Genomic DNA, 27351 nt, shown 5'->3' with positions numbered 1-27351 from the left:
ATAATCTGCATGTATAATAGTCACTTTTAACATTTGGCAGCCAAGCTTATTCTTACTATTTGACATTTCATCTCCTTACACCTAAGCTCTGCAATTCCCTCCCTAAACCTCTCTCTCCTCCTTTAAGATGCAGCTCAAAACCTACTCCTTTGACCAAGATTTTGGATGCCTGTTCTAATGTCTCTTCCTTTGGCTTCCTTTCAAATATTGTCTGATCACAGGGAAGTTAAGTGCCTGGGACATAATTGCTCTGGAGCGAGTTCAGAGAAGATTTTGACTTCAGTAAGGCGTTTGATAAGGTCCTGCATGGGAGATTGGTCAAGAAGGAACGAGCCCATGGGATCCAGGGCAATTTGGCAAATTGGATCCAAAATTGGCTTATTGGCAGGAGTCAGAGGGTAATGGTCGAGGATTGTTTTTGCGAGTGGAAGCCTGTGACCAGTGGTGTACCACAGGGACCGGTGCTGGGACCCTTGCTGTTTGTCGTGTACATTAACGATTTAGACGTGAATGTTGGAGGTATGATCAGTAAATTCACAGATGACACGAAAATTGTTGGTGTCGTAAACAGTGAGGAGGAAAGCCTTAGATTACAGGACGATATAGATGGGCTGGTAAGATGGGCATAGCAGTGGCAAATGGAATTTAATCCTGAGAAGTGTGAGGTGATGCATTTTGGGAGGACGAACAAGGCGAGGGAATATACAATGAATGGTCGGAACCTAGGAAGTACAGAGGGTCAGAGGGACCTTGGTGTAAAGGCCTGCTACCCGATCCGAAAACGACAGGACCGGACAACGTGTCGAGTTCGGGTCGGGCCGGGCCCATCTTCTGGATCCATCTTCCAGGCTCGGGTCGGTTCGGGCCAAGTCCAGGTCGGGTCGGGCCGGACACACACAGTAAGTAAGTACTCTGCTGGTAAGTATTGAAATTAAAAAACTTACCTGAGCTGGGAGTCCGGGATGAAACTGAGTCTGCGCAGTGAGCGAGTGACATCGCTATGATGTCATCACGCAAGCGCTGTGGCTTCCTGCAGTTCGGTGTCAGGAAGGTAAGTAAAGGGATGGTCGGGTCGGGCTTGGGGCAAAATCGGAGGGACTCAGGCCAGGTCGGGCTCGGGTTCGCTGTGGGAAAGGCTTGGGTTCGCTGTGGTTCGGTCGGGTTCTTTTTCCCGACCTGAGCAGGCCTTTACTTTGGTGTACTTGTCCATAGATCACTGAAGGCAGTAGCACAGGTAGATATGGTGGTTAGGAAGGCATATGGTAAACTAGCCTTTATTAGCCTAGGCAGAGAATATAAGAGCAGGGAGGTTATGATGGAGCTGTATAAAACACTAGTTACTCCACAGCTGGAGTACTGTGTAGAGTTCTGGTCACCACACTATAGGAAGGATGTGATTGCACTGGAGAGGGTGCAGAGGAGATTCACCAGGATGTTGCCTGGGCTGGAGCATTTCAGCTATGAAGAGAGACTGGATAGGCTGGGGTTGTTTTCCTGAGAGCAGAGAAGGCTGAGGGGGGACCTGATTGAAGTGTACAAAATTAGGAGGGGCTTTGATAGGGTTGATAGGAAGAAACCTTTTCCCTTATAGGAGGTATCAATAACCAGGGGGCATAGATTTAAGGTAAGGGGCAGGAGGTTTAGAGGGGATTTGAGGAAAACATTTTTTGCCCAAAGGGTGGTTGGAATCTAGAACACACTGCCTGACTACATTTAAGAAGTATTTAGATGAGCACTTGAAATGCCAGAGCATACAAGGCTACGGGCCAAGTGCTGGAAAATGGGATTATAATAAATAGGTGCTTGATGGCCGGCACAGACATGATGGGCCAAAGGGCCTGTTTCTGTGCTGTATAACTCAGTGCTCCCACCTTGCTCTCTCTCTCTGTGCCCCCACCTCGCTCTATCTCTCTCTCTATGTGCCCCCACTTCTCTCTCTCTCTCTGTCTCTGCCCCCACCTCACTCGCTCTCTTACCCTCTTGGCCCCCACCTCGGTCTCTCTCTCCCTCTGTGCCCCCACCTCACTCGCTCTCTTACCCTCTTGGCCCCCACCTCGGTCTCTCTCTCCCTCTATGTGCCCCCACCTCGCGCTCTCTCCCTCTCTCTGTGCCCCCACCTCGCGCTCTCTCCCTCTCTCTGTGCCCCCACCTCGCGCTCTCTCCCTCTCTCTGTGCCCCCACCTCGCGCTCTCTCCCTCTCTCTGTGCCCCCACCTCGCGCTCTCTCCCTCTCTCTGTGCCCCCACCTCGCGCTCTCTCCCTCTCTCTGTGCCCCCACCTCGCGCTCTCTCCCTCTCTCTGTGCCCCCACCTCGCGCTCTCTCCCTCTCTCTGTGCCCCCACCTCGCGCTCTCTCCCTCTCTCTGTGCCCCCACCTCGCGCTCTCTCCCTCTCTCTGTGCCCCCACCTCGCGCTCTCTCCCTCTCTCTGTGCCCCCACCTCGCGCTCTCTCCCTCTCTCTGTGCCCCCACCTCGCGCTCTCTCCCTCTCTCTGTGCCCCCACCTCGCGCTCTCTCCCTCTCTCTGTGCCCCCACCTCGCGCTCTCTCCCTCTCTCTGTGCCCCCACCTCGCGCTCTCTCCCTCTCTCTGTGCCCCCACCTCGCGCTCTCTCCCTCTCTCTGTGCCCCCACCTCGCGCTCTCTCCCTCTCTCTGTGCCCCCACCTCGCGCTCTCTCCCTCTCTCTGTGCCCCCACCTCGCGCTCTCTCCCTCTCTCTGTGCCCCCACCTCGCGCTCTCTCCCTCTCTCTGTGCCCCCACCGCGTCTCTCCCTCTCTCTGTGCCCCCACCGCGTCTCTCCCTCTCTCTGTGCCCCCACCGCGTCTCTCCCTCTCTCTGTGCCCCCACCGCGTCTCTCCCTCTCTCTGTGCCCCCACCGCGTCTCTCCCTCTCTCTGTGCCCCCACCGCGTCTCTCCCTCTCTCTGTTCCCCCACCGCGTCTCTCCCTCTCTCTGTGCCCCCACCGCGTCTCTCCCTCTCTCTGTGCCCCCACCGCGTCTCTCCCTCTCTCTGTGCCCCCACCGCGTCTCTCCCTCTCTCTGTGCCCCCACCGCGTCTCTCCCTCTCTCTGTGCCCCCACCGCGTCTCTCCCTCTCTCTGTGCCCCCACCGCGTCTCTCCCTCTCCCTGTGCCCCCACCGCGTCTCTCCCTCTCCCTGTGCCCCCACCGCGTCTCTCCCTCTCCCTGTGCCCCCACCGCGTCTCTCCCTCTCCCTGTGCCCCCACCGCGTCTCCGCCTCTCCCTGTGCCCCCACCGCGTCTCCGCCTCTCCCTGTGCCCCCACCGCGTCTCTCCCTGTGCCCCCACCGCGTCTCTCCCTGTGCCCCCACCGCGTCTCTCCCTGTGCCCCCACCGCGTCTCTCCCTGTGCCCCCACCGCGTCTCTCCCTGTGCCCCCACCGCGTCTCTCCCTGTGCCCCCACCGCGTCTCTCCCTGTGCCCCCACCGCGTCTCTCCCTGTGCCCCCACCGCGTCTCTCCCTGTGCCCCCACCGCGTCTCTCCCTGTGCCCCCACCGCGTCTCTCCCTGTGCCCCCACCGCGTCTCTCCCTGTGCCCCCACCGCGTCTCTCCCTGTGCCCCCACCGCGTCTCTCCCTGTGCCCCCACCGCGTCTCTCCCTGTGCCCCCACCGCGTCTCTCCCTGTGCCCCCACCGCGTCTCTCCCTGTGCCCCCACCGCGTCTCTCCCTGTGCCCCCACCGCGTCTCTCCCTGTGCCCCCACCGCGTCTCTCCCTGTGCCCCCACCGCGTCTCTCCCTGTGCCCCCACCGCGTCTCTCCCTGTTACCCCACCGCGTCTCTCCCTGTTACCCCACCGCGTCTCTCTCTGTGCCCCCACCGCGTCTCTGTGCCCCCACCGCGTCTCTCTCTCTGTTTCTGTGCCCCCATCCCCCCCCTCTCTCTGTCTCTGTGCCCCCACTCCTCTCTCTGTCTCTCTGTGCCCCGACCCCTCTCTCTGTCTCTCTGTGCCCCCATCCCCCCCTCTCTCTCTCTGTGCCCCCATCCCCCCCTCTCTCTCGCTCTCTTCCCCCCCCCACCCTCTCTCACTCACTGTCTGTCCTCCCCCCCCCCCCACTCTCCGTCCCCCCCCTCCACGCCTCTCACTTTTGCTCTCTCTCGCTATCTATCTATCCCCGTCTCTCTCTCTTTCGCTCTCTTCTTTCTGTCGCCCTCTGCCTGTCTCTCTCTCTCTCTCCCTCTCTGACAGTTGCAGAGAGCGGGAACTCTCAGCATTGTGGTTGGTCCGTTTCTTTTTTAAAAATCGCAGCCGTCAGATTCACAGCTGACAGGTGCTTAAAGCGAGATCTGCGCTTCCAAACCTCGGATAAGTTTGGGTTTTTGGCAGGCTTATAAAAAAAAATTGGAAACTGCCGGAAAAACCCAAACTTGTCTGAGGTTTAAAAGCACTGTTCCCACTCTAAGCCCATATCAACTGTGAAACTGACCGCTGCAATATTTTATCAGATTGTCTGGAAGAAGTCAATGGGAAATTTCTCATCCCTGAAATTACCAGTCACGGACCCCAAAACTTTTACCTTGTACATTGATGTCCATGTACGGACACATTGCCGACCACTGCTCTCATGTCTTAAGTGTTATTTGGTGTCATTTGCATTCTCTCCACTCAGTTCTCAGTGTGAATGATCAGAAATTGCTCACTGCTAGCCCCTGCTGTTTGGTTCCTGGCTTTGCACCCAAGCTTCTTATAGAATGTTACAGAACAGAAGGCCAGTTGCCTGTGTTTCTCTCTTTGAAAGAGCTATTCCCTTAGCCCTGTTCCCCCAAGTCTAGTTAACCTATCACCTGTGTCCCATGACCCACACTGACTCCTGGTCCAGCACCTCAATTTTAAAATTCTCATCTCGGTTTTCAAATCCCTCCATGGCCTCATCCCTCCCTATCTCTGTAACTTCCTCCAGTCCTACAACCCTCCGAGATCTCAGCACTCCTCCAATTCTGGCCCCTTGCGCACCCTAATTTTAATTGCTCCACGATTGGTGGCTATGCCTTCAGCTGCCAAGGCCCTAAACTCTGGTGCTTCACCCCTTAAATCCCTCCACCTCTCAATCTTTCTCCTCCTTTAAAATACTCCTTAAAACCTACCTCATTGACCAAGCCTTTGGTCACTTCTCCGAATAAGTCTTTATGTGGCTCAGTGTCAATGTTATTCTGATAATATGCCTGTGAAGTACGTTGGGACATTTTAAAAGCGCTATATAAATGCAAGTTGTTGCTCATTTTGAAACAAGGGGCAATAGATGGGTACTAAATGTTACTGTGTTCAAAGTAAATACACCATATATCCCATCAGCACTCACGGGGCCAGGATCACTCACCGACAGACTGAGAGTTGAACGCAGCTACAATCTGTGTGCTCGCCATGGCCTCCAGCCGGTTCTTTAGCGCCTCAAGGTGAACGCATTTCTCAGAATAATCCGGCGTGTCGACCAGCATTGCTAAGCTGTTCTGCATACTGGTCAGCTTGGCCGAGATGGTCTCGATATCCTGCGGGGAGTAAACAGTTTCTGTCACTGGATGGCACCATATAAAGAGCAGCTACCCTACCCCAGAGCAACCAAGGCGGCAGCATATGGCAAAGCTGGGATCCCAATCTGGCTACTATGAGAGTGTGTAGCACAGGTTACAACAAGGTATAACCACCCTGCTTTGGTTGGGGTGGGGTGGGGTGTTGTTCCATGGGAACTCAGCGACCTTTGGTATGTCATCCAGGTCAGTGTTCTTTATGGGTTGCCCTACACAGCACTGCGAGTCAGCAGACTTCTCGACCGTGATGGTCATCACAACTGATCCAAAGCCTATCTTCTTGTGACACATGTGCACAAGCGCATGTAGACAGACACAGACACACTTCCCACCAGCAGATACAGCCCAAGCTGATTTTACCAGTTTCGTCATACCAAGATCTCTTTGGCTATTTCTGACATTTCCTACCTGACAACAAAGCTCAAAACTGGCCCCTTCCTACTTGGTACAATACAGGGTGGCGCATTTACTAATTGAGCTTAACATCTCGTTTGAAGATGGCACCTCCAAAAGTGCAGTGCTCCCTCAGTACTGCACTGAGTGTGTCAGCCTGGATTAGGTGCTGAAATCTCTCCAGTGTGAAACTTGACCTCATGACCTTCTGAGGTGAGAGTGCTGCCCACTGAGCCATGGCTGATATCCAATTCATTAACTGCAAAATGTTTTGGGATGGTTTTCCATCAGTTCCTGGAGCAGAAAGCAGGAATTAACACTGTGGGGAATCTGAACCCACATCAGATCACAGGGCAGCACAGCAAGCTGCCAGTTCCAGACCCTTGTGACAGTACAATTTTAATATATTGCAGTCTGCTCACAATCCCCAACAGCGCAGCACCGAAACAGGCTCCGCTCCTACCTGCGATTTCAGTGTTTCTTCAATGTCTGCACTGAGCGTGCTCCACTTGTCGGCCTCCTGCAGTGCTTCAGAGGCTGACTGCATCCTCGACTTCACTTCATCGAGCTCGACCAAAACCTGCAGTACGAGCCAACAAACAGAAGCTGATCATCGGAAAGAGGAGGAGGAGCCCAGCTGGTTATTCGGTGGCCACCTGGGTGTTGACTCACCTTACCAGAGGCATTGGAGAAGGAGCAACTAAGATTCACAAAGATGATACCAAAACTGGGAGGGTATAGCCATCAGGAAAAATCAAGCATACTGGGACTCTTTTCTCTAGAAAAGAGAAGACTAATAGAGGTTTAAAATTATGAGTGAGATTGATAGGGTAGATGTAGAGAAGATGTTTCCACTTGTGGAGGAGACCAGAACTAGGGGCCATAAACATAAGATAGTCACTTATAAATCCAACAGGGCATTGAGAAGAAACTTCTTTACCCAGAGAGTGGTTAGAATGTGGAACTTGCTATCACAAGAGTAGTTGAGGCAAACAGCATAGCTGCATTTAAGAAGGGGAAGGGGGGGGGGGGGGGTCAATAAGTACATAAGGGACAAAGGAACAAAAAGATATGCCAATAGGGTTGGATGAAGTGGAGTCAGAGAAGACTCATGTACAGGATAAAAACTGGCATAGACCAATTGGGCCGAATGGATGTTTCAGTGCTGTACTTTCTATGTAACTGTTCGTGATAAAGGGTCCACCACACAAAACAATGAGTGCTACTGACTTCAGCCAAACTGACAGGCAGGGTACTCATTTCACTGCTTTGGGAGGAGAATTCTCTTTTTTTGAACAGAAATGAATAGAAGATTTTTTAGCATTTCAAGAACTACCAACATACATCATTGAGTAAGCATGAAACCAATCCAAGTCCCAAGTTATTTAACGTCTGTACCTGCATGGATTGCGCCGTGTCCTGTTCAAATTTCCGAATATCTTCCTTGACAAGGATCATTTGCTCCTTCAGAAAGGAAGCTTCCTGTTTCAGTGCCTCCACATCGCGGAGTGCCCTGGGCATGTTCTGTAGTGCCTGATGACTGGTCTCTGAGAGCAAAAGAGATTGTAAGAGAGAAAGGTCGTGCACATGTTACACAACTGGACATTTTGCAACCTGCACCAACTGAGAATAGTCATAGAGTTATACAGCACAGAAACAGGCCCTTCGGCCCATTGTGTCTGTGCCGGCCATACAGCACCCAACTATTCTAATCCCATATTCCTGCACTTGGCCCGTAGCCTTGTATGCTATGGCATTTCAAGTGCTCAACTAAATACTTCTTAAATGTTGAGGGTTCCTGCCTCCACACCTCTTCAGGCAGTGCGTTCCAGATTCCAACCACCCCCTGGGTGAAAAAATGTTTCCTCAAATCTCCCCTAAACCTCCTGCCCCTTACCCTAAATCTATGCCCCCTGGTTCTCGACCCCTCCACTAAGGGAAAAAGTTTCCTCCTATCTAACCTATCAATGCCCCTCATAATCTTGTACACCTCAATCAGGTCCCCCCTCAGCCTTCTCTGCTCCAAGGAAAACAACCCTAGCCTTTTCAGTCTCTCTTCATAGCTGAAATGCTCCAGCCCAGGCAACATCCTGGTGAATCTCCTCTGCACCCTCTCCAGTGCAATCACATCCTTCCTATAGTGTGGTGACCAGAACTGTACACAGTACTCCAACTGTGGCCTAACTAGCGTTTTATACAGTTCCATCATAACCTCCCTGCTCTTATATTCTATGCCTCGGTTAATAAAGGCAATTATCCCATATGCCTTTCTAACCATCTTATCTACCTGTGCTACTGCCTTCAGTGATCTATGGACAAGTACACCAAGGTCCTTCTGACTTTCTGTACTTCCTAGGGTCCTACCATCCATTGCGTTAGTCCTCACTTATGTCCTCCGGCTCCACACAAAGATTGCCACGTTGGTCCCTAATGGGCCCTACTCTTTCCCTGGTTATCCTCTTACCCTTAATATACTTATAAAACGCCTTGGGATTTTCCTTTATCTTGCCCGGCAGTGTTTTTTCATGCCCCCTCTTCACTCTCCTAATTACTTTTTTTAAGTGCCACCCTACACTTTCTATACTCCTCTAGTGCCTCCGCTGTTTTCAGCACTTGGGATTTGCCGTAAGCCTCCTTTTTTTTTCCTGATCCAATGCTCTATATCCCTTGACATCCAGGGTTCCCTGGGCCTGTTAGTCCTACCCTTCACCTTAACGGGTACACGTTGGCTCTGGACTCTCACTATTTCCTCTTTGAATGACTCCCACTGATGTGATGTAGACTTTGCTACAAGTAGTTGCTCCCAGTCCACTTTGGCCAGATCCTGTTTTATCAGATGGAATGATCACCATAACAAGGAAAAGGTTCACATTGAACAGATTTGCTGCTAATCCACACAATGTCAAAACAGACACATTCCCTGGGGGCCTCCTGTAAAAAATGGCACATTCCCCAGGGATCCCCTATAAATACTGATACACACCCGGGAACCCCTGTAAATACTGACACACTCCTGAGTAACCTCTAATTTACACATACCCAGATAAAGTGCGACACGCACCTTCAATCGCATTGTTCACCTCCTGAATGAACAACTGCAGCTTCATCACCAGGGTGGCAGCATGACTGTCTACCTTCCCAGGTTCCTCCTCCTGAACAGTCTTGAAAGCCCCATTCACCCAGTCCTTGACATCAAAGTTGTCATCCAGGAACTTCGAGAAATCCATTCTTCGCTGGTTAGAAAAGATGAATCTCTCTCTGTGGAAACAAGCCATATCTCAACAATGTTCCAATCATTCAACGTTGTGCCATGTCCAAGAGAAAACATATTTGTCAGTGTGACGGGATATACCCAAGGATATTACGGGAAGCGAGGGAAGAGATTTCCGCGCCTTTGGCGATGATCTTTGCGTCCTCATTGTCCACTGGAGTAGTACCAGATGGTTGGAGGGTGGCAAATGTTATTCCCTTGTTCAAGAAAGGGAATAGGGATAACCCTGGGAATTATAGACCAGTCAGTCTTACGTCGGTAGTGGGCAAATTATTGGAGCGGATTCTGAGAGACAAGATTTATGATTATTTGGAAAAGCATAGTTTGATTAGAGACAGTCAGCATGGCTTTATGAGGGGCAGGTCATGCCTCACAAGCCTTATTGAATTCTTTGAAGATGTGACAAAACACGTTGATGAAGGAAGAGCAGTGGATGTGGTGTATATGGATTTTAGCAAGGCGTTTGAAAAGGTTCCCCATGGTAGGCTCATTCAGAAAGTAAGGAGGCATGGGATACAGGGAAAGTTGGCTGTCTGGATACAGAATTGGCTGGCCCATAGAAGACAGAGGGTGGTCGTAGATGGAAAGTATTCAGCCTGGAGCTTGGTGACCAGTGGTGTTCCGCAGGGATCTGTTCTGGGACCTCTGCTCTTTGTGATTTTTTATAAATGACTTGGATGAGGAACTGGAAGGCTGGGTCAGCAAGTTGCCGATGACACGAAGGTTGCTGGAGTTGTGGATAGTGTGGAAGGCTGTTGTAGGTTGCAACGGGACATTGACAGGATGCAGAGCTGGGCTAAGAAGTGGCAGATGGAGTTCAACCTGGAAAAGTGTGAAGTGATTCATTTTGGAAGGTGGAATTTGAATGCAGAATACAGGCTTAAAGACAGGATTCTTGGTAGTGTGGAGGAACAGAGGGATCTTGGGGTACGTGTCCATAGATCGCTCAAAGTTGCCACCCAAGTTGATAGGGTTGTTAAGAAAGCGTATGGTGTGTTGGCTTTCATTAACAGGGGGATTGAGTTTAAGAGCCGCGAGGTTATGCTGCAGCTCTATAAAGCCCTGGTTAGACCACACTTGGAATATTGTGTTCAGTTCTGGTCGCCTCATTATAGGAAGGATGTGGAAGCTTTAGAGAGCGTGCAGAGGAGATTTACCAGGATGCTGCCTGGACTGGAGGGCATGTCTTACGAAGAAAGGTTGAGGGAGCTTGGGCTTTTCTCATTGGAGCGAAGGAGGATGAGAGGTGACTTGATAGAGAGGTACAAGATGATGAGAGGCATAGATAGAGTGGATAGCCAGAGACTTTTTCCCAGGGCAGAAAGGGCCATCACCAGGGGGCATAATTTTAAGGTGATTGGAGGAAGGTTTCGGGGAGATGTCAGAGGTAGGTTCTTTACACAGACAGTGGTGGGTGCGTGGAATGCACTGCCAGCGGTGGTAGTAGAAGCAGATACATTAGGGACATTTAAGCAACTCTTGGATAGGTACATGGATGATAGTAGTATGAAGGGTATGTAGGTAGTTTGATCCTAGAGTAGGTTAAAGGTTCGGCACAACATTGTGGGCCGAAGGGCCTGTACTGTGCTGTACTGTTCTATGTTCTACATGGCAGGGAAAGCTGGAAACACTCAGCCTGTGGAAAAACAGGAATCAACAACTCGAGTCTTCAAGGAAGGCCAACAGTTTGAAACATTGACTGTAGTTTTGTCCACAGATGATGTCTGGCCTGATGAGTGTTTCCAGCTGTATGTTTTTATTTCTGTATTTAGGAACATTGAAACAGGAGTAGGCCATTCAGCCCCTCAAGTCTGTTCTAAAAATTGAATGAAATCATAGCTGATCTATGGAGGTGAAAATAGGCAGTCTTAGTGATGGCGCAGATATGTGGTGGGAAGTTCATCTCCGTGTCAAATGTGACACCAAGGTTGCGAACAGTCTAGTTGAGCCTCAGATTGTTAACGGGGGAGAGATGGAGGTGGTGGCTTGAAAATGGAGTTTGTGGCGGGTACTAAAGAAATGATTGTGGTCTTCCCAATATTTAGTTGGAGGAATTTTCTGCTCATCCAGCACTGGATGTCAGACATGTAATTAAACAATTTAGAGAGTGGTGTTATAATCTAGATAGCCAGGTGGGGAAGGATAGAACTGGAGCCTAATCTTTACACACTGATGAGCTTTTATTTACAGAGACATACATTACAAACACCCAAACCCAACAACCACAGTTTCAGTCTGCTCCTACATCTAGGAGCAAAAGTGAATCTCCAGTTAACGCACATCACCTAAACACATTTAAACACTCAATTAATAAATGGAGAACCTAAGAAATAAGAGGGGTAGGCCATACAGCCCCCCGAGCTTGCTCCACCATTCAATAAGATCATGGTTGATCTGATCTTGGCCTCAAATCCACTTTCTTGCCTGTTCGCCATTACTCGACTCCCCTATTGTTCAAGAATCTACCTATCTCAGCCTTGAATACATTCAATGACCCAGCCTCCATAGCTCTCTGGGGTAGAGAAGACCAAAGATTCACAACCCTTTGAGAGAATTCCTCCTCATCTCCGTCTTAAATTGGCAACTCCTTATTCTGAAACTATGCCCCTAGTTCCAGATTCGCTCACGAGGGTAAACATTTTCTCAGCATCTAACCTGTCAAGCCCTCTAAAGATCTTCTTTGTTTCAATAAGATCACCTCTCATTCTTCTAAACTTCAATGAGTATAGGCCCAAATAGCTCAACCTTTCCTCATAAGACAACTCCTTCACCCCAAGGATCAATCTAGTGAACCTTCTCTGAACTGCCTCCAATGCAAGTATATCCCTCCTTAAATAAGGAGACCAAAACTGTACACAGTACTCTAGGTGTGGTCTCACCAATGCCCCATACTGGCAATAAAGGCCAACATTACCTTCCTAATTACTTGCTGTACCTGCATGCTAACTTTTGTAATTCATGTACGAAGCCATCCAGATTCCCCTGTCCTGCAGCATTCTGTTGTCTCTCTCCATTTAAATAACATTTTGCTTTTTTATTCTTCCTATCAAAGTGGACAACTTCACATGTTCCCACATTATACTCAATCTGTCAAGTTTTTGCCCACTCACTTAATCTATCTATATCCCTTCGCAGACTCTTTGGGCTGGATTTTCAATCCGCGGTTGTGAACCTGACAATCGGACCATTTCTAGGTCCAGACCCCAAGCCGGCCCAAATACTGGACAATAGGGGAGTCAAGGGCTATTTTAATATGCAAAACCCCTAATTGGGCCAGAGGTGAACTCGGCACCCAATTTGGGGCACCAGGCACTGCCTGGAAGCAGAAACTAGTGCTGGAGTGCAATGCTCAAAGGCAGACAGCAGCCATGACTGGGCTGGTCATTGCCTTGCAGAGTTGAGCAGGCAGGACAGTAGAGGGCCAACAGCCTCACAGTGCATACAAGTGGCCAAACGGTTAATCACAAAGTACTTGACCCGCTCTACTCAAGTGATGGCAACTTTGTGTCACCGCTTGAGCACCACAGTTTAAATAACCCTATTATTTCAACACTTTAATTCAGCAGCAACATCACATTATGGCTCCCCACAGTGCTTCCGACAGGTGCGCACTAGCATGCCCCAGTTTGTTCTCTCTTCCCGTTCGCTGTTTGAAAATTTCCTTCTGGACCTCTCCAGCTCACTAACAAGCTCTTCAATGAGCTTAATGAGCAGTTAATTGGAGGTGAGCAGGTTTCCTGCTTCCTTCACCCACCCTTGCTTTGAAAATGGCAGTGCGTTCCGGAGGTGTCGCGAGACTGATGCACCATCCGGGAGTACTATTTTCAAACTGTGCCTGCACCCGACCTCACCCCCACAGGCAAATGAAAATCCATCCCTTTGCGTTCTCCTCACAACTTGTGTTTCCACCTATCTCTGTATTGTCAGCAAATCTGGCTTCAATACACTCGGTCCCTTCACCCAAGTTATTGATATAGATTGTAAATAGTTGAGGCCTCAGCATTGATCCCTATGGCACTCCACTAGTTACAGTTTGCCAACCTGAAAATGACCCATTTATCCCAATTCTCTGTTTCCTGTTAGTTAGCCAATCCTCTATCCATGTTAATATATTACTCCCAACGCCATGAGCTCTTATCTTGTGTAGTAACCTTTTATGTGGCACCTTATCAAATGCCTTTTGGAAATCCAAATACACTATATCTACTGGTTCACCATTATCCACCCTGCTTGTAACATCCTCAAAGAACTCTAAAAAAATTTGTCAAACACAATTTCCCTTTCTTAAAACCATGTTGACTCTGCTTGTTTGTATTTTGATTTTCTAAATGTCCTGCTACTACTTCCTTAATAACGGATTCCAGCATTTTCCCGAGATGTTGCCCTATGGTTTCCTGCTTTTTCTCCCTCCTTTTCTTGAATAGGGGCATTACATTTGCGATTTTCCAATCCACTGGGCGCTGTCCAGAATCTAGGGAATTTTCGAAGATTACAACCAATTTATCCACTATCTCTGCAGCCACTTCTTTTAAGGCCCGAGGATGCAGGCCAATAGGTTGAGGGGACTTGTCAACCTTTAGTTCCATAAGTTTTCCTAGTACTTTTTCCTTTAATGATAATGACTGTTTTAAGTTCCTCCCTCCCTTTTGCCCCTGAATTTTCTATTATTGGGATGCTTTTAGTGTCTTCTACAGTGTCATCAGCAGACATATGGAAACTGACACTGTGATTTCAAACGATGTCACCAAGGTGCAGCTGGTAGATGAGAATTGGGATTGGGCTAAGGATAGATCTTTGGGGGACACCAGAGGTAACGGTGTGGGAATGGGAAGAAAAGCCGCTGCAGGTGATTCTCCGGCTACAACTGGATAGATAAGAATGGAACTAGGTGACTGCAGTCCCGGTGGACAGCAGCGGAGAGGCGTTGCAGGAGGATAGCGTGGCAAACGACGGTTGAGGAGGGAGAGGGATAGTTTACTATGGTCACAGTCAAATAGAATGGCCTGGTCTTATCTGAATCGCACTGCAGTATCTTTAACATTCACCCACTGGTTGGTGAGCCCATAACTGGCCATCATCACAACAAAAACTAAGGGAGAGGTTAGGGGAGATTGTTTTTGGCAGAAGGTTGTCAAGACACTGAATGCCCAGGCAGAAACAGTGGGCAAAGCAGGTTCCATAATTACTTTTACACGGAATTATAAAAAATTTACAGCACAGAAACAGGCCATGCGGCCCAAATGGTCCACGCCAGTATTTATACTCCACATGCCCTATTAGGTCACCCCCTTCAACATTCTCTTTTTTGAATAAAGAGTCCCAGCCTGTTCAGTCTTCCCTCATAATTATAAACTCTCAATTATGGTATCATCCTAAAGGGAAGTGGAGAAATACTTGAAGATGAAAACACTGAAAGGGAAAGACTCCCACTTCTATAGCTCAATTAAGTACTTTTGAAGTGCAGTCACTGATGCAATGTAGAAAATGCAGCAGCTAATTCCAAAAACAGCCACATCATAATGACCAGATAATCAGTTTTAGTGATGCTGGTATAGGGATAAACATTGGCCAAGACACCGGGAAGAAGTCCCATGCTCTTCTTCAAATAATGGACATAGAATCTTTCAACGTCCATCTGATATTTAACGAGGTTAAAGTCTCGTCCAAAAGCCGACCCTTGCAACAGTGTCGCGTTCCCTCGTACTACCCCTCCAACAGTGCTGTGTTCAGAGTGCTGCCCCTCCCAACAGTGCGGCGCTCCCTCGGCGCTGCCCCGCCGACAGTGCGGCGCGCCCCCGGCGCAGCCCCGCCGACAGTACAGTTCCGAAGAAGGGTCACTGACCCGAAACGTTAACTCTGCTTCTCTTTCCACAGATGCTGCCAGACCTGCTGAGTGATTCCAGCATTTCTTTTTTTTGTTGTGTTAGTACAGGGCTCCCTCAGTGCTGCCCCGCCGACAGTGCGGCGCGCCCTCGGTGCTGCCCCAACAGTACAGGGCTCCCTCAGTGCTGCCCCGCCGACAGTGCGGCGCGCCCTCAGTGCTGCCCCGCCGACAGTGCGGCGCGCCCTCAGTGCTGCCCCGCCGACAGTGCGGCGCGCCCTCAGCGCTGCCCCGCCAACAGTACAGGGCTCCCTCAGTGCTGCCCCTCCGATAAGGTTCTGCTCCACTGGAGTGGGACTGGAACCCATGATTTCCGGACTCAGAGACAATAGTGCTGCCCACTACACCACAGCTGTCACTAAGGGGATAAGGTTCATTCTTGCTAAGAGCTAGGACGAGCGCGATTGGCTGAATGGCGTCCTTATCTAATATACCCCGGATCCCTGTACCTCAAAACCCGAGTCCCACTGTTAGCTCGGTAAGGATTGCGTAACGCGACTCAGTACCTGCTCCCGGATTCAACACCCGCCCTTAAACAAACCGAAAACTGGGCGAGAAAAACAGCAAAATCCGCGTCTCTGCCGCCACGCAACCGGAAAGCGGATCGCACCCATACACTGTCGCAAATCATCCGCCGTAAAGTGGCCTGTGGCCCCCCCCCCCCCCAATTCGGTCGCCATCTTGGTAAGGACATTTCCAATGAGCGACATATGATCTGTGGAGTTTGGCAACTGGCAACCAAAATCAGGCAAGGGCCAGTTAGACGTCAGGCGTCTTTCCTACAGTGTCCTATTGAAGTGTTATCCCAGAACAGGGATCAAGAGCGGGAGCTCTGACTGATTTCCCCTTCTTTGTGTCAGGGAATGTAATGTCAGTCAATGCCAGCTTCTCCATCTTTTGTTTCACCCTGACTGGGCACAAACCCAGGGCTTTCTGGTCTATGCAGTTTAGTTCCACATCATGGAATGACTCAGCAAGGAGGGGGCCATTCAGCCCATCATGTCTGTGCTGGCTGTTTGAAACAGCTATCCAAATTCTCCCATTCTTTCCACATTGTCCTTCAAACGTTAACTTTTTAAGTATTTACCCAATTCCCTTTTGAAAGTTATGATTGAATCTGCTTTCAGCCAGTGCATTCCAGATCATAGCATGCTATCCCTCACGATTTGATCGTGAGAGACATGATTTCTCAGTCAAATCCAGCCTCGCTCATGATCCCACAGGATGGCTGCGAATCTCGCGATTTTTCTGCTGCTGCTCTTTGCAGAGCCGGATCCAGACCAGTTTGCTGATTCTCGTTTTGATGATTGCTGACTTGGTTACAGAGAACAGCTGTGCAAGGCTTCAAAGTTGCTGCTGGCTTTTTTAAAAAACAGATAAGCACCCCACAGAAAAGGCTGGAAATGGTGAACCAGGCAGGGCTGAGGCTCTGCTTAATGGGCCAGAGTTTGCTGAAGACAGTGTGTCAGGGGACCTGAGTGCTAGCGCCGCTTTTCCAGGGAATCACCTCCAAACCCCACTCTTGAGAGCTGTGCGTGCAAAGAGTAAGCGTTGCAATCACAGGCTGAGGGTTTGAGTTTGAAGCAAGGCTCTCCCAAGTGCCCATGGGACCAGGTGAGATGCTGCAGCAGTTGTGGACGATGGCCCAGCTGATGGTGGCAATGGACAAGATGTTTCGCACCTGGGCTGCCCAGAGCTTCGACAGGCTCCTGCTGAAGTGTTTCCGATACTTGTTCACCTTTCTGGGAGGTTCTGGGCTTCAGGGTGCTGACTGGTTACTGGGCCCAGCTGACAGATTGCATCAATGAGTGGGTGGCATAATTTGAGGCCATGGCCCAGCTCAATCTGAAAGTGTCACTTGGTGTCTGGAACATATACAAAGTACAATTGTCACCAGAACTGCAGAATCAGATGCTGTCAGTGTGACCGGAGCTAAACAACCACCAGAGCCATGGTCTTCAGGAAGTATCACAATCATCTGTTGGATGTGCTGGTGTGGGACAATCAGATTGCAGAGAAACAAAGAGTAATAATTCAGGTGGGGAAGGTATCCAAAAACCTCAGAGATTGGAAGAGCTGAAGAAAATCTGGAGACTGCTCACTGAAGAACGGAAAAGATTGAGCCAGGAATTCAAGAGATGCCTGGTACAAAGTTAGAGCAAGGACACGCCTGACCAGTGTCACCCGAATCCCCTCCCCTCCCCTCCCCTCTCTGCTCTACATGACCATATCTGTTTGTTAAATTACTTCAAGATATTGCAAATGAAAATTATTAAAACTAATAATTGAAACTGATAATTGCAATGTTCAAGTTTTATGGCTGGGAACCATATATATGGTATCCGGCCAACTTGCTTTGTTGAATGATAATTTTCTTTCATCCACTGACTCGAGATCTGAATTTATGTTTTTTTCAAAGCAATTAAAAAAAAACATGTCTTTGCGAGCAGCTTAAGATGGCTACCTAATTTGCAGCACTGAATCCTACAGGGCAAGGCCTGTAGGGAGGGAGATGAAATGTCTTCTCATCCCAGCAGGAACCAAGACCCAGGAAGTTTAAGAGAACTGCTTATTCTTTTTCTTTTAGCAAGAAGAAATACTGCCAACTACTATGCTTGAATCACTGAGTGACTGTCATGTGACAAGCCCCTCCCCATCTGTGGTTTTATGCTCGCGTTTCTCTGCAACAGAAAGGAATAGCATCTGGACTCTGACATGTGCAGACCCAAGTCGGGGTTCCTCTCTCTATCTCTCTTCCAGCTTGCAAGCTTCAAATCCTGCCTGACCACCTTTGCATACTGCGGCTACGATCAGAAGCCCTATTGGAGGAAATCATCTGTATCGCTGTCTCCAAGAGACCCACCAAACCAGTCATCTACCTCTTAAACTAAAAGCCTCAGATCCACTGAATTCAGCTTGAAGCCAGCCAAACCACCAAACCCCACAGACTGTATACCTTTTTCTTCTATGGATTCTGTTATGATCAGGTGAGGAGGGGTCGCAAGGCTCCCCACTTGCTCTTCCTCTTGTTTGACCGCAACAGGTTTTATTCAGATATGTGGATCATTGGGATACCTTCTGGGGAAGGTGGGACCTGTACAAGAAGGATGGGTTGCATCTGAACTGGAGGGGCACCAATATCCTGGGCGGGAGGTTTGCTAGAGCTCTTCGAGAGGGTTTAAACTAGTTTGGCAGGGGGATGGGAACCGGAGCTGCGGATCAGTGGGTGGGGTAGCTGTTGAACAGGCAGATACAGAGTGCAGAGAGTCTGTGAGGAAGGTTAGACAGTTGACAGGGCAAAGTTGCAGCCAGTATGATGGGTTGAAGTGTGTCTATTTTAACGCAAGAAGTGTCAGGAATAAGGGTGATGAACTTAGAGCATGGATCAGTACTTGGAGCTACGATGTTGTGGCCATTACGGAGACTTGGATATCACAGGGGCAGGAATGGATGTTGGATGTTCCAGGGTTTAGATGTTTCAAAAGGAATAGGGAGGGAGGTAAAAGAGGTGGGGGAGTGGCATTGTTAATCAGGGATAGTATCACAGCTGCAGAAAGGGAGGTCGTCGAGGAGGGTTTGTCTACTGAGTCAGTATGGGTGGAAGTCAGAAACAGGCAAGGAGCAGTCACTTTATTGGGAGTTTTCTATAGACCCCCCCAATAGCAACAGAGACACGGAGGAACAGATTGGGAGGCAGATTTTGGAAAGGTGCAGAAGTAACAGAGTTGTTGTCATGGGTGACTTCAACTTCCTTAATCTTGATTGGAACCTCCTTAGTGCAAATAGTTTGGATGGAGCAGATTTTGTCAGGTGTGTCCAGGAAGGTTTCCTGACTCAATATGTAGATAGGCCAACTAGAGGGGAGGCTATGTTGGATTTGGTGCTTGGCAACGAACCAGGCCAGGTGGCAGATCTCTCGGTGGGAGAGCATTTCGGTGATAGTGACCACAACTCCCTGACCTTTACTATAGTCATGGAGAGGGATAGGAGCAGACAGGATGGGAAAATATTTAATTGGGGGAGGGGGAGTTACAATGCTATTAGGCAGGAACTGGGGAGCTTAAATTGGGAACAGATGTTCTCAGGGAAATGCACGACAGAAATGTGGAGGTTGTTTAGGGAGCACTTGCTGCGACTGCTGGATAGGTTTGTCCCAATGAGGCAAGGAAGGGATGGTAGTGTGAAGGAACCTTGGATGACAAGAGATGTGGAACAGCTAGTCAAGAGGAAGAAGGAAGCTTACTTAAGGTTGAGGAAGCAAGGATCAGACAGGGCTCTAGAGGGTTACAAGGTAGCCAGGAAGGAACTGAAGAATGGACTTAGGAGAGCTAGAAGGGGACATGAAAAAGTCTTGGCGGGTAGGATTAAGGAAAATCCCAAGGCGTTCTACACTTATGTGAGGATCAAGAGAATGGCCAGAGTGAGGGTAGGGCCGATCAGGGATAGTGGAGGGAACTTGTGCCTGGAGTCGGAGGAGGTAGGGGAGGTCCTTAATGAATACTTTGCTTCAGTATTCACTGGTGAGAGGGACCTTGTCGTTTGTGAGGACAGCGTGAAACAGGCTGACATGCTCGAACAGGTTGATGTTAAGAAGGAGGATGTGCTGGAAATTTTGAAAGACATGAGGATAGATAAGTCCCCGGGGCCAGACGGGATATACCCAAGGTTATTACGGGAAGCGAGGGAAGAGATTGCCGCGCCTTTGGCGATGATCTTTGCGTCCTCACTGTACACTGGAGTAGTACCAGATGATTGGAGGGTGGCAAATGTTATTCCCTTGTTCAAGAAAGGGAATAGGGATAACCCTGGGAATTATAGACCAGTCAGTCTTACGTCGGTGGTGGGCAAATTATTGGAGAGGATTCTGAGAGACAGGATTTATGATTATTTGGAAAAGTATAGTTTGATTAGAGATAGTCAGCATGGCTTTGTGAGGGGCAGGTCATGCCTCACAAGCCTTATTGAATTCTTTGAGGATGTGACAAAACACATTGATGAAGGAAGAGCAGTGGATGTGGTGTATATGGATTTTAGCAAGGCGTTTGATAAGGTTCCCCATGGTAGGCTCATTCAGAAAGTAAGGAGGCATGGAATACAGGGAAAGTTGGCTGTCTGGATACAGAATTGGCTGGCCCATAGAAGACAGAGGGTGGTAGTAGATGGAAAGTATTCAGCCTGGAGCTCGGTGACCAGTGGTGTTCCGCAGGGATCTGTTCTGGGACCTCTGCTCTTTGTGATTTTTATAAATGACTTGGATGAGGAAGTGGAAGGCTGGGTTAGTAAGTTTGCCGATGACACGAAGGTTGCTGGAGTTGTGGATAGTGTGGAGGGCTGTTGTAGGTTGCAACGGGACATTGACAGGATGCAGAGCTGGGCTGAGAAGTGGCAGATGGAGTTCAACCTGGAAAAGTGTGAAGTGATTCCTTTTAGAAGGTCGAATTTGAATGCAGAATACAGGCTTAAAGACAGGATTCTTGGCAGTGTGGAGGAACAGAGGGAGCTTGGGGTCCATGTCCATAGATCCCTCAAAGTTGCCACCCAAGTTGATAGGGTTGTTAAGAAGGCGTATGGGGTGTTGGTTTTCATTAACAGGGGGATTGAGTTTAAGAGCCGCGAGGTTATGTTGCAGCTCTATAAAGCCCTGGTTAGACCACACTTGGAATATTGTGTTCAGTTCTGGTCGCCTCATTATAGGAAGGGTGTGGAAGCTTTAGAGAGGGTGCAGAGGAGATTTACCAGGATGCTGCCTGGACTGGAGGGCATGTCTTATGAAGAAAGGTTGAGGGAGCTAGGGCTTTTCTCACTGGAGCGAAGAAAGATGAGAGGTGACTTGATAGAGGGGTACAAGATGATGAGAGGCATAGGTAGAGTGGATAGCCAGAGACTTTTTCCCAGGGAGGAAAGGGCTATCACCAGGGGGCATAATTTTAAAGTGATTGGAGGAAGGTTTCGGGGAGATGTCAGAGGTAGGTTCTTTACACAGAGAGTGGTGGGTGCGTGGAATGCACTGCCAGCGGTGGTAGTAGAAGCAGATACATTGGGGACATTTAAGCAACTCTTGGATAGGTACGTGGATGATAGTAGAATGAAAGGTATGTAGGTAGTATGATCTTAGAGTAGGTTAAAGGGTCGGCACAACATCGTGTGCCGTAGGGCCTGTACTGTGCTGTACTGTTCTATGTTCTATGTTCTATTCCTTTTTAAAACAGTGGTTCTGCTTAGCACCTCAGTGAGTGTTTTACCTTTGCTGTGATCAAGAAGAACCAATTGGACAGGTTTTCTTGAGTTTAAATAAGAAAGAGGTGAGTTTATTGCACTTTAAAAAAACTAAACCCGATGTAGATAAAATAATAAAATTACGCTACACTTTCACTCACACATGCACATGAGAATCATACATACAAATAGAGTACAGAGTGAAATGAAATGGTTTGGTTTGGATTAGACTCCAGAACAAGTAAAAATTAATACACAGTTTGTGGGGTTGAATGATTTTGTTGTCTTCTGGCTGAAATTGTGATCTTGAAGTCTTTGGCTGGTATCAGTGCACTTTGTGGCTGACTCATCTGGCTCAGGATTTTCTTGGACACAGAATTGTAGGTCACTTTCTCCCTCTGGGGTCTCTGTCTGTAACAATCTTTAGGCTTGGATGGTCCACAGTCGCAGATAGTTTTTAAACTTGTGATGGTATCTGGAGAGAAAGTGACACACACACAGTCCCACCTGGGTTCCGCCTGGTTAGCATGAGATGCCTGTCTGCATCAAGGTCTCAGTAGTTTGTTAGCTGTGTGTAATGAAACTCCCAGTTTTACACAGCCTGGGGAGACAGTTACATGGTTCTCTCAATCCCCCCTTTGTTTTTAATGAGGTCGAAAGTCTAAAACCCAAAACCTCTCTCAGGTGGTATTGTCAGTCTTTATCTCCTGGAGTGACGTCTCCACTCATGGATGCATCAAGATGGCTTTGAATGTCTCACTAACAAGGGTGATATGGATAATCTACTCAGTTAGCCAATGCATTGTTCTGGATGGGCTTCTTGCTATATCTGTATCTCCAATTCGATGTCCTGGAATGTGAGGTATTTTAGATGCAAATTGTGGTGGACATCTTGGCTGCCAGTTTTTTAAAAAAAAGGTAACTGTAGGATCCCAGCTCCTTTTTTTAATTAAAAATTTAATGTCAGTTTCCAACTGATGAATTAAAAAAATCCTCCTTTGGCATGGCAGGTTCTCTTGACAACTCTAACTCAACCAATCTATCCTTCCCCACTCTGTAACCTATTTGTGTGTGTGTAAACCTCTAGTGTGTGTGTGTGAGTGAAAGTTTCTATGCCTCGGCTAATAAAGGCAAGCATCCCATATGCCTTCCTAACCACCTTATCTACTTGTGCAGCATGAATGTTACTTCCCTTATCAGCCCAAGCCTGAATGTTGTCCAGGTCTTGTTGCATGTGGGCACAGACTTCTTCATTATCTGAGTAGTTTCAAATGGAACTGAACACTGTGCAATCATCAGCCAACATCTCCACTTCTGACCTTCAGATGAGGGAAGGTCATTGATGAAGCAGTTGAAGATGTTTGGGCCTAGGACACGACCCTGAGGAGCTCCTGCAGCAATGTCCTGGGGCTGAGGTGATTGGACTCCAACAATCACAGCAGTTTTCCTTTGTGCTAGGTATGATCTATCCAGTGGAGGGTTTTCTCCCTGATTCCTATTGTCCTCAATTCTATTGGTTCCCCTCGAAGTCACACACCATCTTGTCTTGGAATTAGGTTGCTGCTCCTTCACTGTTGCTGAGTTATAATCCTGGAACTCCTTCCCAAACAGCACTGTGGGTGTACTTACACCACACAGACTGCAGCGGTTCAAGAAGGTGGCTCGCCACCACATTCTCAAGGGCAATTAGGGACAGGCAATAAATACTGGTTTTACCAGTGACACTTACATTCCATGAATGAATTAAAAAAAGGGCTCCTTTGTGCCACACTTGATCAAATATTGCCTTGATGTCAAGTGCAGTCACTCTCACCTCACCTCTGGAATTCAGCTCTTTTTGTCCATGTAATGCTGTAATGAGGTCTGGAGTTAAGTGGTCTTTGACAGAACCCAAACTGAGAATCAGTGAGCAGGTTATTGGTGAGTAAACGCTGCTTGATAGCACTGCCAATGACCTTCCATCACTTTGCTGATGATTGAAAGTAGACTGTAGGGGCAATAATTGGCCAGATTGGATTTGCTTTTTGTGGACAGGACATACCTGGTCAATTTTCCACTTTGTCAGGTGAATGCCAGTGTTGTAGCTGTACTGAAACAGCTTAGGTAGGGGTGTGACAAGTGTTCAGCACTACAGCTGTATTGTTATCAAGACCTGTTGCCTTTGCTGTATGCAATACACTCAGCTGTTTCTTGATATCAAGTGAGTGAATCAAATTGGCTGAAGGCTGGCATCAGTGATGCTGTGAACCTCAGGATCAGGCTGTGATGGATTATCCAATAGGCACTTCTGGCTGAAGATGGCTGCTTCAGCCTTGCCTTTTGCACAGATGTGTTGGGCTCTGCCATCACTGAGGATGGGGATGCCTTGGAGCCTTCTCCTCCCATTAATTGTTAAATTGTCCGCCACCATTCATGACTGGAGAGCTTTGACCTGATCCCTTGCTTATGGGATAGCTTAGCTTCATCTATAGGATGCTGCTTCCGGTGTCTAGCATGCATGTGTTGTAGCTTCACCAGGTTGGCACCTCATTTTTAGGTATGCTTGGTTATGCTCCAGGCATGCCCTCCTACACTCTTCATTGAACCAGGGTTGGTCCTCTGGCTTGATGGTAATGTTAAAGTGAGGGATATGCTAGGCTATGAGGCTACTGATTGTGGTTGAGTACAATTTTGCAGCTGCTGATAGCCCAAAGCACCTCATGAATGCCCAGTTCTGAACTGCTAGACCTGTTCTGAAACTGTCCTATTTAGCACAATGGTAGTGCCACAGAACACAATATGGGTGTCGCCAGTGTGAAGATGGGACTTCATCTCCACAATGACTGTGTGGTAGTTACTCTTACCAATACCATCATGGATAGTTGCATAGTTGGTGCGAACGAGGTCAAATTTCCCTCATGTTGGTTATTTCACCACCTCCGTAGGCCAAGTCTGACAGGTATGTCCTTCAGGACTCAGCCAGCTCAGTTAGTAACAGTCAAAGCCATCAAACGGCAAAGCCAGTCTTGGTGATAGACATTGAAGTCCCCCAACCTCTGTGACGGACATACGAATTAGGAGCAGAAGTAGGCCATTTGGCCCCTCGAGCTTGCTCCGCCATTCAATAAGATCATGGCTGATCTGTTTGTGTTTTGAATTCCACACTCCCATCTACCCCCAATAACCCTTGATTCTCTTGCCTAACAAGAATCTATCTACCTCTGAGTTAAAAATATTCAATGACCCTGCCTCCACCACCTTCTGAGGCAGAGAGTTCCAAAGTCGCACAACCCTCTGAGAGAAAAAAATTCTCCTCATCTCTGTCCTAAAAGGGCGACCCCTAATTTTAAAACCGTGCCCCCTAGTTCTGGACTCACCCACAAGAGGAAACATCCTCTCCACATCCACCTTGTCAAGACGTTCAGGATCTTATATACTTCAATCAAGTCTTCCATCATGCTTCTAAACTCCAGTGAAAACAAGCCCAGTCTGTCCAACCTTCCCTCAAAAGACAACCCGCTCATTCCAGGTATCAATCTAGTAAATCTCCTCTGAACCGCCTCCAACGCATTTACATCTTTTCTTAAATAAGGAGACCAAAACTGCACACAGTATTCGAGATGTGATCTCACCAATGCCCAGTATAACTGAAGCATAACATCCTTACTTTTATTTTCAATTCCTCTCTTAATAAAGGAAAGCATTCCATTAGCCTTCTTTATTACCTGCTGGACCTGCATACTAACTTTTTGTGGCTCCTGCACTAGAACACCTAGATCCCTCTGCACCTCGGAATTCTTCATTTAAGTAATACTCTGCTTTTTCATTCTTCCTGCCAAAGTGAACAACTTCACATTTTCTCGCATTATACTCCTTCTCATTGAGTAAATTTAAGGAGGAGATAGACAGATTTTTAATTAGTAATGGGTTGAAGGGTTATGGAAAATGGGCAGGAAAGTGGAGTTGAGGCCGAGATGAGATCAGCCATGATCGTATTGAATGGCGGGGCAGGCTCAAGGGGCTTAATTGCCTACTCCTGCTCCTAGTTCTTGTGTTCCATCTGCCAGATTTTTGCCCACTCACTCCACCTATCTATATCAGTCTGCAACCTTCTTATGTCCTCTTCACAACATACTTTCCTACCTATTTTGTGTCATCTGCAAATGTAGCTACCATGCCATCGCTCCCCTCATCTAAGTCATTAATATAAATTGTAAAAAGTTGAGGCCCCAGCGGGACTCCACTCATCACATCCTGCCAATCAGAAAAAGACCCAGTTATACATACTCGCTGTTTTCTGCCAGCCAGCCAATCTTCTATCCATGCTAATATGTTACCCCCTACAACAAGAGCTCCTACTTTGCACAATAATCTTTTATGTGGCACCTTGTCAAATGACATTGCTACCCTCAGTGCTTTAGATTAGATTAGATTAGATTAGAGATACAGCACTGAAACAGGCCCTTCGGCCCACCAAGTCTGTGCCGAACATCAACCACCCATTTATACTAATCCTACACTAATCCCATATTCCTACCAAACATCCCCACCTGTCCCTATATTTCCCTACCACCTACCTATACTAGTGACAATTTATAATGGCCAATTTACCTATCAACCTGCAAGTCTTTTGGCTTGTGGGAGGAAACCGGAGCACCCGGAGAAAACCCACGCAGACACAGGGAGAACTTGCAAACTCCACACAGGCAGTACCCGGAATCGAACCCGGGTCCCTGGAGCTGTGAGGCTGCGGTGCTAACCACTGCGCCGCCCTTCCAAGTGTTGTTCAACATGGAGGAGTATTGATTCATCACATGAGGAAGGGCAGCAGGTGGTAATCAGCAAGTTTCCTTGCCCATGTTTGACCTGATAACAGACTTCATGGGGTCTGGAGTTACTGGTGAGGACTCCCAGGGCCACTCCCTCCTGACTGTATACCACTGTACATTGGCTGAAAGGTATGATTCTGTAAGAATGACAATGTCAAACTTTTGTTGATCAGTCTGTGGTATAGCTTGCCCAATTTTGGCAGATGTTAGAACATTACTGGGCCTTTCTCATATTTTGGTGCCTGGGTTGATCTGTTTGATTTTATTCTTATTTGACCTTTTCAGCTGGGTGGATCATTTCAGTGGGAAGTTAAGGGTCAACCACATTGCTGTGGGTCTGGAGTTGCATACAAATCAAATCGGGTAATTAGAACATTAGAACATTACAGCGCAGTACAGGCCCTTCGGCCCTCGATGTAAGGACAGCAGATTTCCTGCCCCAAAGGGGCATTCATGAACTAAAATGGTTCTTACAGCAATCCAGTAGTTTTCATGTTATATTCCAGATTTATTGAATTTAAATTCCCCAGTTGTCATGGTGGGATTTAAATTCGTGTCTCTGCAGTATTTGTCCAGACCCCTGGATTACTATTTCTGTAATATAACCACTTATGCTATACCTGACAATTAACCATTAACTTACACTATCAAATTTTGAATAACTCAAATTTGGAGGTGATAATACCTTTATCTACAGTAGAGTAACTATTTTTAGTGTATTAATGCATTAAGGTGGGACACATGGGTTATGTTTCATCTTCTAAGGAGACAACTTTCAGCCAAGTGACTGTGGTGAGAGAGAGGATCCTTCTTTAACACGTGAGATAACAGGATTTTTAAAAAGTTTTTTTTAAAGCATCTTCAGATGCAGTAATATAGTTTTTGTAAAGCTGTTAGCAATTAAGTAAGCCATTAATGAGGTTTGTAAAGCAACTGTCAATCCAATATTGGTTTATGTTTAAAAAACACAAGATTTTTATACCAAATTTCTTGATGTTTAAGAATTTGTTTCAATTTATGAGATGATGGGATTGGCATTACTGTGAAAAGAACATTGTGATATTGAAAGTCACTGGCTTGCTGAACACACAAAGCATCTCCCAGGAGCCAGTGTGGAAATACACTATTGGGAGTAAAGGCCTGCTACCCAACCCCAAGGGACCTGATGACGTGTCAGGTTCGGGTCGGACTTCCGGGTCCGGCGTTCGGGCTCGGGTCGGACACGCTCTATCACAGGTAAATGGC

At 48.0% G+C, this 27351-nt stretch overlaps 1 protein-coding gene across 4 annotated transcripts in view; it reads right to left on the bottom strand.

Moving 5' to 3' along the window:
* The window catches only part of cog7 (component of oligomeric golgi complex 7), a 58065-nt gene extending 41807 nt beyond the window's left edge, over positions 1–16258 (bottom strand). The window contains exons 1-5 of one of the 4 annotated variants that reach the window (XM_068056045.1): positions 16170–16258; positions 8992–9188; positions 7329–7477; positions 6394–6510; positions 5330–5498 (exon numbers count right to left, since the gene is read on the bottom strand). In XM_068056045.1, the coding sequence (XP_067912146.1) occupies positions 5330–5498; positions 6394–6510; positions 7329–7477; positions 8992–9188; positions 16170–16228 (691 nt within the window). In that variant the 5' untranslated portion in view covers positions 16229–16258. Of the gene's footprint in view, positions 1–5329; positions 5499–6393; positions 6511–7328; positions 7478–8991; positions 9189–15531; positions 15690–16169 lie in introns of those variants that run through there. The other 3 variants (XM_068056047.1, XM_068056046.1, XM_068056048.1) reach the window with 3 other exon arrangements.
* Between the last annotated feature and the right edge of the window lie 11093 nt (positions 16259–27351).

The sequence above is a fragment of the Heterodontus francisci genome, chromosome 24 (assembly GCF_036365525.1).
Source record: "Heterodontus francisci isolate sHetFra1 chromosome 24, sHetFra1.hap1, whole genome shotgun sequence".
Lineage (NCBI taxonomy): Eukaryota > Metazoa > Chordata > Chondrichthyes > Heterodontiformes > Heterodontidae > Heterodontus > Heterodontus francisci.
The sequence above is the reverse complement of the archived record's forward strand: the minus strand, read 5'-3'. Positions and strand labels throughout refer to the sequence as shown.